The sequence below is a fragment of the Gopherus flavomarginatus genome, chromosome 2 (assembly GCF_025201925.1).
Source record: "Gopherus flavomarginatus isolate rGopFla2 chromosome 2, rGopFla2.mat.asm, whole genome shotgun sequence".
NCBI lineage: Eukaryota > Metazoa > Chordata > Testudines > Testudinidae > Gopherus > Gopherus flavomarginatus.
The window spans coordinates 127,727,910-127,750,403 of record NC_066618.1 but is presented as its reverse complement, the minus strand read 5'-3'; the positions used below and the strand labels follow the sequence as shown (position 1 = coordinate 127,750,403).

Sequence of the window (22,494 nt, the reverse complement as noted above, 5' to 3'; positions counted from 1 at the left end):
AATCTTAAAACAGAGAGAAATTCACCTTCCCCCCCTTCTCTTTTCCCCCCACCAATCCCTAGTGAGTTCAGACCCAGTCCCCTTGGGTCTTACACAATGACAAAATCAATCGGGTTGTTAAAAAGAAAAGTTTTTAATGAAAGAAAGAAAAAGTAAAAATTATCTCCTGTAAAATCAAGATGGAAAAATGTTTACAGGGTATCAGCTTTACATAGACCAGAGAGACTCCCTCCCTCCTAGCCTAAGTATAAGTTACAGCAAACAGAGGTAAAATATCCTTCCAGCAAAATACACATTTGCAAATAAAGAAAACAAACATAAATCTAATCCACCTTTTCTAGCTAATACTTACTATTTTGAACATGGAAGACTGTTTCAGAAAGATTGGAGGAACCTGGTTGCATGTCTGATCTCTCTTAGCCCAAAGAGAGAACAACGAACAACCCAAAAAGCACAAAACAAAGGCTTCCCTCCACCAAGATTTGAAAGTATCTTGTCCCCCGATTGGTCCTTTGGTCAGGTGTCAGCCAGGTTCACTGAGCTTGTTAACCCTTTACAGGTAAAAGAGGCATTAACCCTTAACTATCTGTTTCTGACAGGGAGATAATGTCTTAGCCCCTACCCTACCTCCTTTAGCAATAGTGCCACAAACGCCCCTCAGCTTTGGCTTAGGAGAAGGTCCTTCCCAGTGCTCCCCGCCCACATGAGTCACCCTTTGTCTCTTTCCTCACCCCACTCCATTCCTGCCGCCACCAGTCTCCCAGCACTGGGATCAGAAGAACTTTCTTTCCAGACTTCTCCCTCATTACCACTGCTGTTGTGCCTCATACTACTAAGGAAAAGGACATTTTTTATTATTACACTCCCACCTTAGTCCAGGAACCAGGACCTGGCAGGCAGGAAGAGTAGGGAGAAGAATCAGCAAATGGGGTAGAGAGGAGGAACAAGAGAGGGTAGGAAAAAGGGGGTATGGGGGGAAGGAAGTTGATGAGAAGAGGAGGATGTGGGGGCGAGGGGGGGAAATGCCAAAGTGAGATTGGGTGGGAGTGGAGAGGGTATGTGTGAGGAGGTGTTGTGAGTGTCCAAAATGGACAATGGATAGAGAAAAGAGGGGATAGTAACATAAAGAATGGAGGTTATGGAGGTGAAGGAAAGAGATTTCAGGAATGCAAAGGCTTTCTTGTGATAAGTCTTTAAATGTGATATTTTACTTAGCTAGCTAAAGGACACTACACTCAAAAGACTGCAGAATTTTCTTCCTAGTGAAATTTTTACTCACAGTACATAACCAAGAAGGTACAGAACAAATTTATCATGCCTGATATAAGGCAAATAAAAAATAACTATTTTCATATTCCCTGAAAAAATTGAACTCCTGGATGTTGGTCCTTATTCTGCAATTTAATGTTTGGAGCAGCTGCACTATTCGGCCCATTGTGTATGCAGTAGATTTTGCTGTGGTACATCATTAGAGGAATTTTAAAACTTATGCAGTTCTGAACTTCAGCAACTCTTTTTTGTTTTACTTTTTAGGTGTATTAAACTTCAATCCGGATGCAGCTGATTTCATTCCCAGAGAGAGAGAGACTCCTGATGTAAATTGGAGAAGTCTGGGTAGATTTGAATCCAATAGGAATCAGAACAGAAATGATACTCTACCACTTCCTAGTCAGTCGTCTGATAAAGGCACAGACTATGAAAACTCTTCCACAAAGCAACACAGCTTTTATAGTCCAGAAAGCCAGTACTGTAGCCAGCAAGATTTTCTCCAGCTTGGTGGTACCAGTAAACCTCATAAGAATCATAGTTTTCAAAGTCAGCGATGGCAGAGATCTAGAAGTGATAGGACATATACTCGAAACCGGATAAGGCAATCATCTGCTGATGGTACAAAAGACATGACAATTTTAGATACCACATTAGTACCAAGGTGGAGAGTCAATCCTAAAGAATACAATGACTTTTGCTCTTCAGAGAGTGACAAGGAGGTATCTAGTGCAGATAATAGAGGGGCAAAGCCAAAGAAAACACACTTGATGCCTGCACCTGGAAGAGGCCTCAAAGAGAAGGGGAAGCAGTTACGTGAGCGGGATAAGAGAGTGACATCTAAACAGAAGGATGATATGTTTAAAAACATACAATCTCTGGATCTGACTCAATCTGACTCTTCAGAAGCATCTGTTGCCAAAGCATTGTTTGATGGATATGCTGGCAATAGTGATGAACAAAAAAGACATTCATTTGCGAACAAAAAATACCCCAGGAAGTCCATGTGGAGTAAACCTCAATTTGGTAAAGAAATCCAGAAAAAACAAGATACTCACCGCAGTAAAAATACAAAAGAAGTTAAAAAGCCTCCTCTTATTTACGCTCCAAAAGATAAAATTAGAGAGAGGAGTAAAGAATCAGGCATTCACAACAATGATCAAAACTTGACCAGCATAACACAAGCTCACCAATTAAGGGAATCAGTCAAATATGGGGGAAGACAGCTTCACCTACAGGTGGGACACACAACCTCCCTTCACTTCAATTGGACTCAGTATTGGAAAAAGCAGAGTGATGTACCAAGGAACAAGGAAACTCATACAGGTAAGTTTCCTGGACTGGTTTAGACCTCCAAATTAAAGGTCTGGTCCTGTGAGATGAACAATTTCAACTGCTGTTTAAGTTAGTTGAAGATGGTTGGCATTTCACAGGAGTTGCTCAACACCTCACAGGGTCTGTTTCAAAGGATGCAAAGGATACTTAGCATACTTGGATTATAGTTAAATGCATCTGTTTGCTGTGTCTGGTGATTTTCCATAATTCCCACTTCATTATAGAAAGATGGCAGCCTTTCCATATGTGTTGTTTAAAGCTGAATTTTGCATCTTTTGTAAATCAAAATGGAAGTCATATCAGGGACAAGAGTAGAATTGTGAGGAAAATGTAAAGTGATTTGAACATGTAGTCTAAAGCTGGAGTATCCTTAAATGAAATTGTTGTCAAAGTTGCAAAAGTTTTCTAATGTTTTGTTGCACACAGAGAGGAGCTAATTAAGGGATGGGTAAAATGAAATCCTATTGCTGGACTCCCCTTTCTGAGATCAAGCATATGGTAGCAAAAATATGTAATATTGGAAATACAAAAAAGGCTGTTAGGCCTTAGTTTTGGAACAGTGGAGTGGAAAGGTGTGGCACTGACCATCAGTGAGAAGATCACCAGCAGTGTTCAGGCTCTGTAGTGGAGCTTGTGAAAAGTCTTCGGTTCCAGGCTTTAGAACTCAATCAGATGTGGAGGGGACAAACCACTCTCCAAAACCACAGCACTGATTTCTATTTTTCATCTAAAGAAATAGCTCCTTCACTCAGGCCTGGCCTACACTACAAAGATAGGTTGGGTGTCACCTTGCATCGACTTACATGTGTGTATGTCTACACTCATATTTGATTGCTGCCTCTGTAAGCAGAGGCAGCAATCAAATGCCTGTTAGGGCGACATGGTAACACCCCTGCCCAAATGGCATTGAGCCATGTTTGACATACTGTGGTTGATGCAGAGCGAGTGTATATGCTGTGTGACCTATCTCGACCCTAACAGTCCTTCAGTAGCGGTCCCACAATGATCACTCTGGTCACAACTGTGAACTCCATTGCCCAGGGGTCACAGAGACCAGAAGCCATGTCTCCCCACCTTTTAAACCCTAATCAGTTTTTTACAATGCCTTTTTTTCCTGATTTCCCACTTGGCAGCTCTCCCTCATTGTGTACAGCTGCTTAACCAACTATGCCGGCTCCATGTGTGTCTGCTTGTAGTAGACATGAGGTATTGAATCTTCTAGATGTATGGGGAGAAGAGGCTATGTAGGCAGAACTATGGACTAGTCATAGAAACATGAATGAAAATATTGCATAGGGGATGCAGGTATCAGCAGCAGTGCTGCATGAAAGCAAAGATGCTGCAGCAGGTATTCTACAAGGCCATGGAGGCCGACAATTGAGCTGATGCCAAGCTGCACACCTGTCGCTTTTACCACGCTTTGCATGCAATACTTGGCAGAGAACCCACCAGCATCTGCAGACCACTGTGGATATCTTGGAGGAGCCTGAGACAGAGACCCATGTGATCAACAGTGAGGTGGAGGTGGGAGATGTTATATGGAAATCCAGCTATGCTGCGAGCCATATACTTTCAATACTTCACTGTGGACTAGCAAGTTCTGCCAGCTGAGCACAGAGGAACCTGATGAAGTTAGCCAGACACAGGTATTGCCTTTAATTGTTTTACTTGTATGAGACAAGGTAGCAATATAACAACCAGATAGATATCTGCTTCTTAATTCCCTGTATGGTTAGATGGGCGGGGGGGCGGAGCATGCAGAGCAGTTCATAGGAGTGTTCTTAGGAAGATACAAAGAAATCTTCATAGATGTGCTCTGCAATCCTCTCCTGAAGGTTTCTAGGCGTGGCTGCCTTATTTACTCCTCAATGGTAGGTCACTTTCCCATGCCACTCTGTGATGTCTTCGCCTGGCACCATTGCAGTTCACAGGCTAGTGGCATATGGATCTGGACAGCTTTGGGACATCAGTAGCAGCTATGCTTTCTGTGCCTTTCTTACCCTCAGGAGTGAGACATCAACTAAAATAACTACTGCCTGTGGAAAATTAGTGCCACGGTATTATTGCCCTATGTTCGTACCCATGGAAATAAAGGCTGATATTTCATATAATGGAAAAATTCCTTCCTCGTTTCTCCCCACCCCTTTCCCCCAGCTTCTGTGCCCTTGGTGAGCTATATTCCTGATGCCTGGGACTGGAGAGCTAGACTGTGCAGAGGCACGTCAAAGCTGACGTGTCAACAAGCATGATTTTATTAAAAATATTTATGGGATTAAGAGAATGGAGTTCTGAAATTTATCTTTCACTTTCCATTGTGACTGTAAATCCAATGATACATTGTCTGTTTTATCTGTAGTTACTGCTGTTGAGGCCCTGTGGGGCACCCATGGAATGCCTGACCCAGATGAGAACGAGAAACAAGAGGACTGTGGAGGATATGTTCATTGAGATCCTCCAAGCTAGTGCTGCATTGGCCTGTGAATGGGGAGCCTGCTATGTGAATGTGGCAGAAAAGCCCAGAGGTCCCAGTGGGGAAAAAAGAGATCGAGATGCACTGGGATATGTCTTCTTAGTCAGGAAACACAAATGCTGCAGATTCTTGTTGACCTATAGGTCCAACAATCGTGATCTCACTTCCCTTTGCAGTCAGTGGAGAACTCCATTTTAGCACCTCCCTGTAGTGAGGCGGAGTGGCCTCCCACTGAGCCAGAGGGGGCAGGACCACTCTCTGAGCCCAGGTGGGTGGAGCCAAGCTGTGCCCAACCCTCCCACCGCAAGTCAGGAGGCAAGACAGGAAGTATAAAGGGCAGGTCCTGGAGCTCAGTTGTGCTGCAGCTACCGGAGGATATGGACACCTCCTACCCCACCCTTTCCTGATGCTGGGAATCATACAGGAGCCTCACTGAGCTGAGGACTGGCCAGAGCTGCTAGCTGACCGAGGCACTGAGGAGTCAGCTAGTGGCAATCCCAGCATCTACCCTGAAGAAATGGAGTACCCCCATGAATCCAGATACACCCCAAGGGGAGGAAGTTGCCCAAGAACAGCTGACCCAGTCTGTCTGCATTGCTGCCAGAAACTTGGTCAGCGTGTTGTGGCTGGATTCCCCGCTTACCCACTTATGGAAAACTCTGTAGGGCCCTGGGCTGGGACCCGGTGGAGATGGCTGAGCCCGGATCCTCCTGCCCCCCTATCACGGGGTGGCAGCCTCCCCACCTTAGGCCACGAGGCCTGCATTGGTTTGCCATCTACCTGAGCCAAGATGTCAGGCAGTAGACTGCTTACTGCTCTGCCCTATCTCAGAGGTCAGAGAAACTCCTCCTGAGGCCCGAGACTGTTTTGGTACCCCGTCCTGAGACTAATTGCGGCTCTGCCCCTGCCTAAGTGCCAGAGATCACACACTGCTCATTGCCCTGCCTTGCTTGAGGGCTGGAAGCATCACCAATGAAATATGCTGGTTGGAAAAGCATGACCCTGCCTGGCAGCTTCCTGTGAACAGTCCTGTTGTTGTGCGCATCCCATACCTTCCTTGACCAGCCCATGTTGATAGCCGTGAAGTATTCCCCATGATCCACCAACATTTGCAGAACCACAGAAAAGGAGCCATTTCTGTTGATGTACTCTGTCAAGGTGGACTGGTGCCAAATTAGGGATGTGTACACAATCTATCCCCCCAACACAGTTTTGGAACTCCATTGCTGCAAATCCATCCATGATGCCCTGCATATTGTGTAGAATTGCTGTCCTGTGTAACAGGATATGCTAAATCATGGTATACACTGGCGTGATAACAGCCTCTGCTGTGGATTTTCCAACTCCAAAAGATTTCCCATTGACCGGTATAAATCCAGCTTTGCAAGGTTCCACTGCATGATTGCCACTTACTTCTTAACTGTCAATGCAGCTCTTATTCTTGTGTTCATCCACTGGAGGGAGAGGACCAGAAAAAAGTGCTGTGTGGCTGTGGCACACTTTACCTCCAAGCAGCACCCTGGAACCCCCATGTTCACACATTGTATAATTATGATCTATTTCATACAAAGCATGTCATGTAAGATACCTTATGAAAGGTCATGATCTGCTGAAACCCATTCTGTCAAAATATGTATATTGTTAGTGTGCATCAAGTTATAAGACCTTGCTGTATCGTTGTTTCTGAAATGTGCTGTAAATTTGCTATTGGCATACAAAGGATGTGATCCCTGCCCAGGAAGGTGTTCAATGACCATTAATTAGCAGGGGAGTTGTGATAGTTTTTCCAATTAATGACAGTTGCACAAGACCACACCAGGGGAAGCTAGTATTTTCCAAGCAGGTGGACTGAGGGTATAAAATAAGGGACAGCAGCATCATGCCTTTGCCTTTCTCCTCCCCGACCTATGCTGGAAACAAGAATGCTGAGAAGACAAAGACTTCAACTGAGGAGACTGGTCCCAGGTTTGAGAGCCAGAAGTCTGTGTGTTAAGAACTGTAACATCCAGTGGGGTGAGAAAAATGCTTGATCTAAATACCGCCTTGTGTAATAAGGTTTGAGATTTAGATTGTGTGCTTACCTTTTATTTTTTTTGGTAACTTTTTCTGACCAGTTATACCTACCACTTATTATCACTTACAATCTTTCTGTAGTTAATAAATCTGTTTTATATTTTACCTAAAACTGTATTTTGGTTGAGGTGCTTGGGGAAATCTCAGCTCAGGTTACAAAGGCTGGTGTATGTCCTCCCCACTGAGGGAAGGGCAGACTGGGTAATAAACTTACGCTGACCAGGGCAAGACGGTACAGCTCTGGGGTGCAAGGCTAGGGTGATGGGGGAAATTGGCTGGTGCCTCTTTCCGTGTGATTCGTGAGTGGCTTTGGGAGCGTTCACGAAGTCTAACTGAATGTGATGCTTGACATGCTGTTGTGCTGAGTGATAGCAGCACCTGGAGGGGTTGGCTGCTTGTCACTAGCAAAGCATTGTGAGAGACAGCCCAGGCTGGAGAGTTAAGGGGCACAGTGGTACCCCAGTTCCTGGTTGTGCCCCAGGGATCCTGTCACAGTGGGTTTGTGGTATTTTTAAAAAGCTTACAAACAATGGAATAGGGATGGTATTATGGAATGGAGAAAGTTACATGATGTCAACTTGACTCTTGCCATCAGCCACCCCAACCTCTGTGCAGCTTGTGTGTACCCCACAACATGTTGCAACAATTTATCAAAAGGTATTTCACTGGAGGGTGATGCAGTACACTGAGGTTTGTGTTTGGACAGGCACTGCTGGTGAGGATGTGTAGAACCAACCCAAGCAGCCATACTCTAACTGCAGCGGCTTTATGCTGACATAACTTAAGTTGACCAAAGTTTGTAGTGTAAATGTGGCCTTGCAGCAGCAGGCTGTCCTCCTCTAAAGCAGACCAACTATTAGACGGTACCCCAACATACACGAGCTAGTGTTCTACACAACCACATAAAAATAATTAAGAAGGAAGGAAATCTTAATAAGATTGAAGCCATTGTGGTGTTTGGTGGCCCTTTTGAAAGGGATATCTCTTTCACTGTTCCCAGTGCAACTGAGCATCTTGATTCCACCATCATGCCCAAGGGAAGGGAATGGATAGCTCAGTGGTTTGAGCATTGGCCTGCTAAACCCAGGGTTATGAGTTCAATCCTTGGGGAGCCATTTAGGGATCTGGGGCAAAAATCTGTCTGGGGATTGATTCTACTTTGAGCAGGGGGTTGGACTAGATGACCTCCTGAGGTTCCTTCCAACCCTGATATTCTGTGATTCTATGTGGCATCAGTCCCTTTGAAGACTGTGGGAGATGGTCAGTTTGGAAGGGAAAATTTTTTTGTGCCAGGTAACTTGACAAATAAAAGTAAAAAATGACCATTAATCCTAAATGTCTTCAGAAACCAGCTTTGCACTGGATCCCGTCATGAGGCCAGAAGGGAACGTGAAAGTAGCATGTATGTGCTAGAGAACCCAAATTACACTGACGATTGCCCTGTCACCAACTTTTCAAACTTTCCATATTAAAATTCTGTGCATTGGCAGTATTGTAATATTTCTTTTAGGCTTAATGGTCATTTTTTCATAACTTAAAAATATTAAATTTTCGTTCAGGAGAAACCTTAAATGCACCCGGTAGCGACACAGTGCAAAACCAGTCAACCATGATTAAGGTATTTTAGGTTTTGTGGACTTGGATTAGATTAAACTGACTTCTAAAGATGCACTTGATTTTTTTTTTCTTCTCCTCTCCTCCCCTACTCTGATGGTATAGCTGTAGGGCAGAGTTAAGGTTGTTTGGCTGCCCTAACTATATTTGCACACCTTAATGTATTTTCAGACTTTTTCCACCATCTGTTTTTAGTTTCTTCCGCCTTGTGTTTAAGGTGCACTTCCCTCTTTGTTTTCAGAGTACTCTTTGATGCTACTTTGCATACTAAAAGGGTCCTATATTATGGCAACCATCCCTTTGGCCTAGAGTAGTTGAGTGTGGTTCTGTCTGGAGCCCACAACTCTGCTCCTAAAACAGCCAGTTAGAAAGTGCTTCCTCTTATGGATGGAGTGTGAAGTCTTCTGCATGTTCCCAGTACTTTATTATTTAACTAGTCTGTAAATAATGCACAGGTACAGGATTTTAACTTTGTTTTGTTTGAGATTTGTATAGTGATGTACATTTTGCGGTATTCTTTGTAAAAAGTAGAAAAAAGCTAAATTCTCCCGCTTAAGGTAGCTGGAACAAAAGACTAGTAAAATTTTCTCTTCTGTCAGATAAGAATCACTAATAGGTTTAAAGGAAACACCTGAACAATTTATTATTGCTTTTGCCCAAATTTAAGAGGCTGACACACAAGAAAGCAGAACATTTGTACCAAATTTTTGGATTGGAATCTTTCAGCTTTTCTAACAGAAGAAAAAGCTTTGCATTACATTTATATGAAGAAATACATTCTAAAATTGCATTTAAAGTGTAGCATTTTTTAGTGTGTATATTGTCTTGATTAATTTAGGTGTGTACATATTGAATTTTCTTTTCAGGTTCTCTGATAGAGCAGCTGACCACAGAGAAATATGAGTGTATGGTGTGCTGTGAGGTGATCCGAACAATAGCCCCGGTATGGAGCTGTCAGAATTGTTATCATGTGTTTCATCTGAACTGCATTAAGAAGTGGGCAAGATCACCAGCATCACAAGCCGAAGGTAAGTATTTTCTTATCAGATGTACAGAGAAGTTCAAATTTTTCATGGTATGTGGAAGAAGAGAAATTCTAGTCCTAAATTACCTATTCATTTAAGTTAAGTACAGCTGCCTCTGAGTAAAGCAAGCTGTAAATCAGAAATGGGCAATTGTTATGGTTTTTCACATTACAACTCTCATGTTATTTTCTATACTTTTGGCTGAATGAACTTCCAGGAGATAGAGGGGAAGAGTGTGTGTGTGAATGATAGTGGCATGCCAGTACTGCTATAGTTACAGTTGCATTAAGACATCTGTTTGACGGTTGCCTTATTATAAGTTCTCTAGAATTGATGTGCTTAGTTGGATTTATTTGAAATTTAATGTGTGCCAGGCGGATGCAGGGTAGAGTTAGTCACCCATATTGGAGTCATGTGTATGTACTGGTCTGGCAATATGAGCCCTGAAAAATATAGCCATTTTTAAAGAAACTTATGGATGGGATTTTTTTCTGCTTAGCAGTTGAGATCAAACTGTTATTTGACTCCATTTTCATCCACTAATAATTTGCCAAGATTTACCCAACATAGTGATGGCAGCCTGAGAAAAATTAAAATGTGCATTTTCTGCACTGCACACACACCAGTACAGAAAAATAGCCAGACGGTTTCTATTTTTATCATTTTATATGGTTTAAAGCTCCAAGCTTATAAGCTGTCTAAAATCTGAATGTTTAATTGGATTGCTTTAATATTTGAGGTGCCTCACGGGATGCAGGGTAGTGTTTTTGTTAGTGATCCAAATTTGAGGTCATTTGACTCTGGGATTCCTGAGTTATGGAGCTTCCCCCCAAACCCCACTTCCCACCTTCCTTTTGCTTCCTTGTGCTGTTAAATGAAGAAGTACTAATCACTGATAAAATCACATGCCTTGTTGAATTTGACGATTGAAATCACCATTGATGGCTTTGAATTCAATTAACTAAACTAAGATAAAATTAATCACAAGCCCTCACCTAAGACAAAAGGAGTTTTGAACTGAGTGGCTGCACATTACTATGATTTGTGAGTCATGGGTGGCAGTTTTATTTGGGGGAATATAATCATACTATTTTATTGGGGGGTTGGGGGCGAATTAGACACGTGAATGCTTCCTGGGAGGGAAGGAGTACTAGGGGGTGGAGGAGTGAGGGAATGGTAGGAGAGTTTAGGGAGGAGGATAAATGTGAATGGATGTTAGGGGGAGGTGAGAGATGTTTGGAACTTAGGTGAGGGAGGCATCGCACGCCCCAACTCTGCCAGTGCACTTCAACCCCCCTGTATCTCCCAGGTATGCCAGTGGACTGCAAACATCCTGCACGCACAGCTGTGCCAGCTACCATGTACCCCAACTCCCTGCATCCCTCAACTCTGCCAGTGCACCTGAACAATTGTGCACCCCAACTCTGCCAGTGCACCCCCACTACCCCAGTTGTGCCAAACATCATGCACTCTAATCCCACCCCCCTGCATCTTCCAGCCCTGCCCGTGGACCCCAACCACCCTGCATCCACAGAAGTCTTTGGAGGGAAGAAATTAGACATGTGAATTCTTTCTTGAAGAGGGAGGTGTTATGGGGTTTGGGGTGCAATCCACACCAGTGACTGTAACCTGGGGTGCCTCTCATTGCTTTGCTGCTGTATTTCCCAGCCTGGGATGCTCACAACCAACCTGTTAGCATCCAGGTAACAGCCTAAGGCCATGTCTACATCTAAAGTTTTGCAGCGCTGGTTGTTACAGCTGTATTAGTACAGCTGTATAGGGCCAGCGCTGCAGAGTGGCCACACTTACAGCAACCAGCGCTGCAAGTGGTGTTAGATGTGGCCACACTGCAGCGCTGTTGGGCGGCTTCAAGGGGGGTTCCGGGAACGCGAGAGCAAACCGGGAAAGGAGACCCGCTTCGCCGCGGTTTGCTCTCGCGTTCCCGGAGCCACCCAGCAAACCGCAGGGAAGGAGACCTGCTTGCTCTGGGCTCCGGGAACAAGAGAGCAAACCGGGAAAGGAGACCCGCTTCGCCGCGGTTTGCTCTCGCGTTCCCGGAGCCACCCAGCAAACCGCAGGGAAGGAGACCTGCTTGCTCTGGGCTCTGGGAACGAGAGAGCAAACCGGGAAAGGAGACCCGCTTCGCCGCGGTTTGCTCTCTTGTTCCCGGAGCCACCCAGCAAACCGCAGGGAAGGAGACCTGCTTGCTCTGGGCTCCGGGAACGAGAGAGCAAACCGGGAAAGGAGACCCGCTTCGCCGCGGTTTGCTCTCGCGTTCCCGGAGCCACCCAGCAAACCGCAGGGAAGGAGATCTGCTTGCTCTGGGCTCCGGGAACGAGAGAGCAAACCGGGAAAGGAGACCCGCTTCGCCGCGGTTTGCTCTCGCGTTCCCGGAGCCACCCAGCAAACCGCAGGGAAGGAGACCTGCTTGCTCGGGGCTCCGGGAACGAGAGAGCAAACCGGGAAAGGAGACCCGCTTCGCCGCGGTTTGCTCTCGCGTTCCCGGAGCCACCCAGCAAACCGCAGGGAAGGAGACCTGCTTGCTCGGGGCTCCGGGAACGAGAGAGCAAACCGGGAAAGGAGACCCGCTTCGCCGCGGTTTGCTCTCGCGTTCCCGGAGCCACCCAGCAAACCGCAGGGAAGGAGACCTGCTTGCTCGGGGCTCCGGGAACGAGAGAGCAAACCGGGAAAGGAGACCCGCTTCGCCGCGGTTTGCTCTCGCGTTCCCGGAGCCACCCAGCAAACCGCAGGGAAGGAGACCTGCTTGCTCGGGGCTCCGGGAACGAGAGAGCAAACCGGGAAAGGAGACCCGCTTCGCCGCGGTTTGCTCTCGCGTTCCCGGAGCCACCCAGCAAACCGCAGGGAAGGAGACCTGCTTGCTCTGGGCTCCGGGAACGAGAGAGCAAACCGGGAAAGGAGACCAGCTTGATTACCAGAGGCTTCCTCCTTCCACGGAGGTCAAGAAAAGCGCTGGTAAGTGTCTACATTGGATTACCAGCGCTGGATCACCAGCGCTGGATCCTCTACACCCGAGACAAAACGGGAGTACGGCCAGCGCTGCAAACAGGGAGTTGCAGCGCTGGTGGTGCCCTGCAGATGTGTACACCTTCAAAGTTGCAGCGCTGTAACTCCCTCACCAGCGCTGCAACTTTCTGATGTAGACAAGCCCTAAGTGTCTGTGGGCTGAACAGCTTTGGTTTAGCAGCTCTTGCACCAGCAGCACACCAAATATGCTCTCCCTGGTCTCCACCAGTCTTGGGTACTACTTGCAGGGTGACCCCAACACACTCCCAATCATGAATTTTTCCAAAAACCTCGTGCTTTGTAATGTCCATCCCTCTCTTGGACAGTTCAGAGAAATAATAGGGTTTGTTTAAAGGCACACAACCTGGCAGCTTTCCACATTCACTTTGGTTCAAATACTGTACTGGTGGTTTAGATTAAAAGTAAAACAAATTTATTAACAAAAGATAGGATTTTAAATGAGTTCAGGTATAAGAGAGAAAGTTAGAAAGGGTAACAAGCAAATAAAAGTGAAAATACACATCTGAGTCTAAAACTTAATTTAGCAGGGTTCAGGGTTTGTTCAAGACGATTTCTTTCACCAATCCTCATTCTTCTACCATGACAGACTTTCCCTCAGTTAGAACTGTAATCAATCATTGACTGTGTGTGTGTGTGTGTGCGTGTGATCTTTCTGTGTGCTGTCTCAACACAGCAGACTTTGATAAAATTGCCCAAAAGACCATAGACCTATTTCAGGAGAGGAAGCACTTGGCCAGGTTTGTCAACAAAGCACAGTCCTAATGCCCTGGCTCAGTGGTTACCGGTACACTAACATATGTATGCCCATTGCAATGGTCTCAGCTGAAGTGAATGGCGGAACTTTCCATTCCCCACCTTGGTTAGCCAAAGACACTCCCTCTGAAACCCCTCTTTATACACTGATACAAACAAGTTATGTATCATAGACAATTGGGGTTGGAAGAGACCTCAGGAGATGATCTAGTCCAGTCTCCCGCTCAAAGCAGGACCAACCCCAACTAAATCATCCCAGCCAGGCCTTAAAAACCTCTAAGGATGGAGATTCAGGTAACCCATTCCAGTGCTTCACCACCATCCTAGTGAAATAGCTTTTCCTAATATCCAAGCTAAACCTCCCCCATTGCAACTTGAGACCATTGCTCCCAGTTCTGTCATCTGCCACTACTGAGAACAGCCTAGCTTCATTCTCTTTGGACCCCCCCCCTTCAGGTACTTGAAGACTGCTATCAAATCCCTTCTCACTCTTCTCTTCTTTAAACTAAATAAGCTCAGTTCTCTCATCCTCTCATAAGTCATGTGCCCCAGACCCCTGATAATTTTTGTTGCCCTCCGTTGGACTCTCTCTAATTTGTCCACATCCTTTCTGTAGTGCGAGGCCCAAAAGTGGATGTAATACTCCAGATGTGGCCTCACCAGTGCCGAATAATCACTTCCCTCAATCTGCTGGCAAGGCTCCTGCTAATGAAGCCCAGTATGCCGTTTGCCTTCCTGGCAACAAGGACACACTGTTGACTCCTATCCAGCTTCTAGTCCACTGTAGTCCAGGTCCTGCGCAATTGCTGCTTAGCCAGTTGATCTCCAGCATGTAGCAGTGTATGGGATTCTTCTGTCCTAAGTGTCCTTGTTGAACCTCATCAGATTTCTTTTGGCCCAATCCTTCAATTTGTGTAGGTTACTTTGGACCCTGTCTCTATTCTCCAGTGTATCTACCTCTCCCTCTAGCTTAGTGTCATCTGCGAACTTGCTGAGGGTACAATCATCCTGTCATCCAGATGCTACTTCTTCATACTGGTTGCCAAATAGACATCGAGCCGTTGATCACTACCCATTGAGCCTGGCGATGTAGCCAGCTTTCTATCCACCTTATAGTCCATTCATCCAAGCCATACTTCTTTAACTTGCTGGCAAGAATACCGTGGGAGACTGTATCAAAAGCTTTGCTAAAGTCAAGGTATATCACGTGCACAGCTTTCCCCATATCCACAGAGCCAGTTATCTCATCATAGAAGGCAATCATGTTGGTCAGGCATGACTTGCCCTTGGAGAATCCATATCGACTGTTCCTGATCACCTTCCTCTCCTCTAAGTGCTTCAAAGTGGATTCCTTGAAGATCTGCTCTATGATTTTTCCAGGAACTGAGATGAGGCTGTAGTTCCCTGGATTCTCCTTCTTCCCTTTTTTTTAAAAAAGGGCACTATGTTTGCCTTTTTCCAATCGTCTGGGACCCCTCCCAGTCTCCAAGTTTTCAGAGATAATGGCCAATGGCTCTGCAATCACATCAGCCAATTCCCTGAGCATCCTCGGATGCATTGCATCTGACCCCATGGACTTGTGGATGTCCAGCTTTTCTCAATAGTCCTTCATCTGTTCTTTCACCACTGAGGGCTCACCTCCTCTCCATACTGTATGTCCCAGTGCAGCAGTCTAGGTGCTAAGTTCGTCTGTCAAGACTGAGGCAGAAAAAAGCATTGAATATTTCAGCTTTTTTCACATCATCTGTCATTGGGTTGCCTCCCCCATTCAGTAAGGGTCCCACACCTTCCCTGACCACCTTCTTGTTGCTAACATACCTATAGAAACCCTTCTTGTTACCCTTCATATGCCTTGCTAGCTGGAACTCCAGTTGTGCTTTGGCCTTCCTAATTACACCCCTGCATGCTTGAGCAATGTTTTTATACTCCTCCCTAGTCATCTGTCCAGTTTCTCACTTCTGATAAGCCTCCTTTCTGTGTTTAAGCTCACCGAAGATTTATCTGTTAAGCCAAGCTGATCTCCTGCAATATTTGCTATTCTTTCTGCATATCGGGATGGTTTCTTCCTGTGCCCTCAATAAGACTTCTTTAAAACACAGCCAGCTGTCCTGGACTCCTTTCCCCCTCATATTAGCCTCCCAGGGGATCTTGCCCATCAGTTCCCTGAGGGAGTCAGAGTCTGTTTTTCAGAAGTCCAGGGTCTGTATTCTGCTTCTCTCCTTTCTTCCTTTTGTCAGGATCCTGAATTCGACCATCTTATGGTCACTGCTACCCAGGTTGCCACCCACTTGTATTTCCCCTACGAATTCTGCCCTGTTTGTGAGCAGCAGGTCAAGAGGAGCACGGCCTCTAACAAAGCAGCCTTTGGCAGGACATTACTGAACGTATCAGTTCAGAACAAATTGCTTAGAGCAGGGCAGTCACAACCCAAAGCTGGGGATTCTTCACTTCCAAGGCACACCAAACCAGCCAAGCAGAGAGGACTTCGGTTTTACCCCACTGGCTAACTAGAAGTCATACAAGCAATTCCCTCAGACACTCCAGTTTCCCAGTATCACCACCAGCGCCACTCCTTATTGGGATGAACGGTTATGAAAACCAATACCCCAGCAAAAGAGAAGGTTCTCCCAATCCCAAAGGACCAAGCCCCAGACCCATGTCAATAAACCAGTCAGATCTTACCCACAAATCACGCTGTTGCCAGTTCTTTAGAATCTAAAATCTAAAGGTTTATTCATAAAAAGAAAGAAATATAGATGAGTTAAAACTGTTAAATGAATCAAATACATACAACAATTGCAAAGTTCTTAGTTCAGGCTTCTTTCAGGCTTGATGGGATTACTGCTAATTTAAACCAATCAAGTCTCTAGAGTACAAACTTCCCGGTGTATGTGTCATTCAGTCCTTTGTTCAGAGCTTCAGTTTCAAGCACAGTTCCTCCAGAGGTGCAAAGCAGGATTGAAGAGAAAATGGGGGGGTTTCCACAGCCTTTTATATTCTCTGCCCTGTGGAAGGACACCCCTTTGTTCTTACTGTGGAAAATCACAGCAGCAGGATAGAGTTTGGAATCACATGGGCAAGTCACATGTCCATGCATGACTCAGTTTGCAAGTGGCAGCCATTGCTCACATGCTACTGTGAATGTCTCCAGGAAGGCTCCTGAGATGTGGATTGGGGTCTCCCAAGGTCCATTGTCAGTTAAGTGTTTCTTGATTGGGCACTTAATCTGAAGAATTATTTCTCAAGAAGCTGACCAAATGCTTCATTAATGCTACTTAGAATCAAACACGTTGAGATACAGGTACATAGGCCATATTCATAACTTCACATACAAAAATGATACACACTTACAGATAGCATAATCCTAACCAGCAAATTACAACCTTTTCATAGACACCTTACTTGACCTCCTTGGTACAAGATTTGGTGCAACTGTAGGACCTTGGTTGCAACAATGATTTATATGGTCACAGTTCATGTCAATAACATCACACGATCCCTAATTGGTTCCTCCAGCATTTGCACCAGGAAGTTGTCGCCAGCACTTTCCAAAAACTTCCTGGATTGTCTGGGCACTGCTGTATTGCTCTCCCAGCAGATATCAGGGTGATTTGAAGTTCCCCATGAGAACCAGGGCCTGTGACCTGGAAACTTCTGTTAATTGTCCAAAGAAAGCCTCATCTACCTCATTCTCCTGGTTTGGTGATCTATAGCAGACACCCACCATGACGCAACGCTTGTTGCTCTCACCTCTAAGATTAATACAAAGACTGTCAACAGGCTTTTCTCTGGAGCTCTGCAATCATACTGTTCTCTTATATACAGTGCGACTCCTCCACCTTTCTCCCCCACCTGTCCTTCCTGAACAGTTTATGCCCAACCATAACAGTGCTTCAGTCTGCCCGTCTGACATAGTTAGTTACCATCTGTTACGTTATACATGTTGAGTCGATCAAAACATCTCTATTCATCACACTGTCATCACAACGTTATCTTTGGGAGGGGGACAGTGTGCTCCTGTTATCTTTGGGAAGTGAGTTTGTACCACACCTGGTATCGGGATGATCTGTTACCACCCTTATGGAATGTGTTTGCGTGAGTGTCCTGCGCCTATCGCTTCTCAGGACTGTGTGTGTTTTTGCAATACCAGCTCTGTTTTTGCCACGTTCTGTGAACTTGAAAGCAGGCATGTTTTATAACAGGGCCTGACTTCTGCTTACAACCTGACTTTTGATAACTTTGCTTCATAAGAGCAGGGCCAAACTGCTACTTTAATTCAGGCCTCATGTTTCACGCTCTCTCTTTCTAGTACAAGGACCTTCCCCAGAAGCACAGGGGTTAGCTTCCCTTGTCTTGGGTGAAAGATCTTAGTCTAAGATGGTTTCTCATCCTTACTCAATTTCTAGATACTTCAATCCCCCCTTTAACTGAAAGGCCCATCTTTTGCAGTTGTTCCTTTCCATCTAAGCAGTAAAGAGTCCTGTGGCATCTTATAGACTAACAGAAGTATTGGAGCATGAGCTTTTGTGAGTGAATACCCACTTCGTCGGATGCATCCGACAAGGTGGGTATTCACTCACGAAAGCTCATGCTCCAATACTTCTGTTAGTCTATAAGGTGCTACAGGACTCTTTACTGCTTTTACAGATCCAGACTAACACAGCTATCCCTCTGATTCCTTTCTGTCTAGTTAGGGATGCGAAAAATGGCTTCTTTCCTTGCTTCAGTCTTCCAAAGTTTTTAATGAGTTTGTTTCAAGAGGCAAGATAGCCGCTGCTTGTTTTTCCCTTCCCGTGGACTCCCAGTCCCCTTGCTGATATCTGTGTAAATGGGGCTTCTATTGTTTTTGTTCACGCTTTGCTTAATAGCACTGGAGCCAAGTAAATAGGTGCCTTCTTTCCTGTTTTGGCGGCAGCCTGTTTCTCCCTGTTTGGCCACAGACTTTAAAGCCTAATATCATTAAGTTTCTGTATCTCCTCAGATAGTGCTAATATATAAGTTTCAGAAGGACATAAATCACCAGTGTGTCATTAGCTTTCAGAAAAGATCTCACTCTGTACACTTTTATAATATATTGTATACAATCAGCTGATTCAATTGCTGATCACTTATGGTTCAGCCCCGCATATTTATAGACCAGTATGATTTTTTTTAACTGAATTGGGCCCACTGTGGATGCCAGCCTACTCAAGGAGCAAGTTGGTTTTTGACCAATAAGAAGTTGCTATGATCAAGTCCTGGCTCTTGCTACAAACATTGAGGCTGGATTCCGATGAAAACTCAAGACCAGTACTGCTTTGCGTCTTATGCTGCTGACAGATTGATAAGTTTGGAAGGATGGTCTCAGGCTGCAGAATGCCATGCCTAGCAGCCAAAGTTTGTGCATATACTTGGAAGTCAAACCATCAGGCCACGCACTTTAAATAATGGGCTACCACAAGGCTCTGTATTTGCTCTGACACTCTTCAACGAATACAACAGTAATACGCTTGAAGTGATAACGCAGAAGTTTGTGTATGCTGATGATTTGGCACTTGCAATTCAGGCCCATAGCTTTAAAAAACTTGAAGTGAACCTTACATCTGACCGTAAGATCATGGAGAAGTACTTCCAGAAATGGAAGCAGAGACCAAATCTGAGCAAATCAGTAGTCGCTACTTTCCACCTTGAGAATGGAATTGCACAAATGTTCTAACTGTGGAATTGTGTGGCAAAACTGTGCGTTATGACCCAAAGCTAACATATCTTGGTGTCATCTTTGACCGTAAACTGACCTTTCATGATCACCTCAAGAAAGTAGCCTCTAACACGAAGACTCGCTTCAACATTATTCAAAAGTTAGTGGGACCAAGCTGTGGATCAGCTGACTCGGTGTTACAAACATCAGTCTTGGCCCTAGTGTACTATTTGCAAACATCAGTCTTGGCCCTAGTGTACTATTTGCAGAGTACCCAACTTGTGGCTGGGCAGCTGTATCAGAACATGCGAATCATCATGGGAACTTTTAAAATCGACGTCTTTACCATGACTTTCTGTATTAGCTTGAGGTTTGATGTTTGCTATCTGCTGATATATAGCCACAGGACAAGAACTTAAATGTGCCAAAGAGTAGCCAGAACTTCCCATCCAGTAGCTTATGAATAACATACCCCAATGATACCTGAAATTGCAAAATTTAATGACCATATGTGACCACCTCATGGCTTTGGATCCGGCCAGGGAATGGCAAAGTTTTGGACTTCGTCTACCTTCCAAACAAGCACATTCTTACTGACCCAACAAGCTGCCCTCTTGGTTTTAACATGCCACACAGACTTTTTGCTACATTGACCTACATCTGAACAAACCATAGAAGATGCAGCTACTTGATGCACAAGTGGAAAATCAGACTCTTCTTTGTATAACTGAGGTGACAACATTCAAATCATCAAACATCCCACATCTTTACTTTGCCAGTCCCACAGTTTACATCCTTTTACAGCCCTTTCACACTCACCCACAGGATTTCCTCTGTTAAATGAGAAAAAGAGGGAAGGGATAGCTCAGTGGTTTGAGCATTGGCCTGCTAAACCCAGAGTTGTGAGTTCAGTTCTTGAGGGGGCCATTTAGGGATCTGGGGCAAAAATCTGTATGGGAATTGGTCCTACTTTAAGCAGGGGCTTGGACTTGGTGACCACCTAAGGTCCCTTCCAACCCTGATTATTCTTATGATTCTATGTAAAGATTGTTTTTGCCATTTTCTGTTCCCCTGGAGGTGGCAACAGCCAGTAGTAATTCATTTATGTACATTCCAGGTGTAGTCAGTATGTCAGGTGTACCTATCTGCAATGGTGGAGGCAGTAGTAGTAGGCTCTGCTTGGTAAAGTTGTGTTGGTGATATGAGGACCTGTGGTTAACTTTGAGTTGTGTGACTGATTTGTGGTTATATGTGTTGCAACTTCTGTGTGTGAGCAAGGGGAAGAGCTGCATGTGAGTCTTCAGGATCTACTGTTCATCAATTTAATGTATAGTTGTGTATATTATGTAATTAGCAGGGCACAGATGTTTTAATAGAAAGAGTGCTTTCATATCCAGCTTGCTACTGACAGTTATCTATGCATTTATTATCTGCATATATTCCAGGTAAAGTGAGTGTGGTCGATGTCAGGTGTAGCTTATTGGTAAATTGTATAGTAAACTGCTTAACCACATTTTGGTTCCTTATGAAATGTATTTGAGAGATGAAATAACCAATGTTAGTCAGGTTTACTGGTATAAGCCAATAATCATAGAATATCAGGGTTGGAAGGGACCTTGGGAGGTCATCTAGTCCAACCCCTGCTCAAAACAGGACCAATTCCCAACTAAATCATCCCAGCCAGGGCTTTGTCAAGTCTGAACTTAAAAACCTCTAAGGAAGGAGATTCCACCACCTCCCTAGGTAACCTATTCCACTGCTTCACCACCCTCCTAGTGAAAAAGTTTTTCCTAATATCCAAGCTAAACCTCCCCCACTGCCACTTGAGACCATTACTCCTTGTTCTGTCATCAGGTGCCACTGAGAACATTCTAGGTCCATCTTCTTTGGAACTCCCTTCCAGGTTGTTGAAAGCAACTATCAAATCCCCCCTCATTCTTCTCTTCTGCAGACTAAACAATCCCAGTTCCCTCATCCTCTCCTCATAAGTCATGTGATATAGTACAGGAAAAGGGTTCTTTACAATACCGGATTCCAGGAAGTCGTCTCAGGTAGTATTGATGCATTCACTTTACGCAGAAGGTGTATGTGATGGGACCCCTGAGTACAACCTGGAACTGTGGGACTGCTATGCATCCATAACTCTCCAGCCTGAGTTTTCTCACAGTGCTTTGCTAGTGACAAGCAGCAAACCCCTCCAGATGCTGTTATTACTCAGCCATCACCATGCAGAGGCACACACAGCTAAGTTGCATGAATGTTCTCCAAGCCACTCATAAACGATGCACAGGGAAGCATCAGCAAATCTCCCCAGCCACTAACCTTGCACCCAGAGGTGCTGGAACAATTTGCATAGTGGGGTTACTGAGATCCATTGAACTAAACTGTAAACCCTGTGGTGTCCAGCGTTAGGCCGATTCCCTCTGAATCGGGCCCTGCGCTCGTGCCTAAGAAGGCCCCGTGCCCTAAAGAAGAGTGCCTAACTTAGGCGCCTTTTTAATTTTTACTCACCTGGTGGCGGTCTGGGTCTTTGGTGGCACTTCAGTGGCGGGTCCTTCACTCGTTTCAGGTCTTCAGCGGCGGGTCCTTCGGTGCCACGGAAGACCTGGAGCAAATGAAGGACCCACCGCCGAAGTTCCGTTGAAGACCCGGACGGCCGCCGGGTTATCGAATCAGGCCCCGCACTTCCTAAAGCCAGCCCTGAAACCCTATATATGATGGAAACCACTTCAAGTCAGGGGATTCAGCCAGCACACCTAGTTCCAGCACCTATGCTTGCACCCCAGAAATTTACCATCTTACGCTGCTCAATACCTTTTCTTTAACAGTGCAAGCTCATTGATTAGTTCGCCACTTCGTCAAAGGAAAGTGGATGTTCACTAGCCTTTGTAAACTGAGCAGATTCCCCAAGCACTTTATACAAACTCACTGGTAAGGATAAAATATTAAAATAAGTTTATTAACTACAGAAAGATAGATTTCAAGTGATTATAAAGTGGTAGGCATAAAGGTTAGAGATGGTTACCTTTTAGAAAAGAAAAAGTAAACATGCATTCTAAATCCTAAACTTTTAGGCTAAGCGAGAGTTGAATCAAACAGTTTTCCTCATCCCACTGAATGTAGCAGGTAGGTTATATGTTTATACACAGTCTGAATTTCCTTCTCAGTCTGGGACCGGTCTTCTCAGTTCACAGTCTTTGTCTTCACAGTGTTCTTGTTGTCTTCAGCGTAAATGG

The 22,494-nt window shown here is 45.0% G+C and overlaps 1 protein-coding gene across 1 annotated transcript in view; it reads left to right on the top strand.

Annotated features, from left to right (window-relative positions):
- The window catches only part of NFX1 (nuclear transcription factor, X-box binding 1), a 195,243-nt gene that overhangs the window by 25,303 nt on the left and 147,446 nt on the right, over positions 1-22,494 (top strand). The window contains exons 2-3 of the mRNA XM_050938134.1: positions 1,534-2,592; positions 9,625-9,786. Coding sequence (XP_050794091.1) covers positions 1,534-2,592; positions 9,625-9,786 — 1,221 coding nt within the window. The remainder of the gene's footprint in view (positions 1-1,533; positions 2,593-9,624; positions 9,787-22,494) is intronic.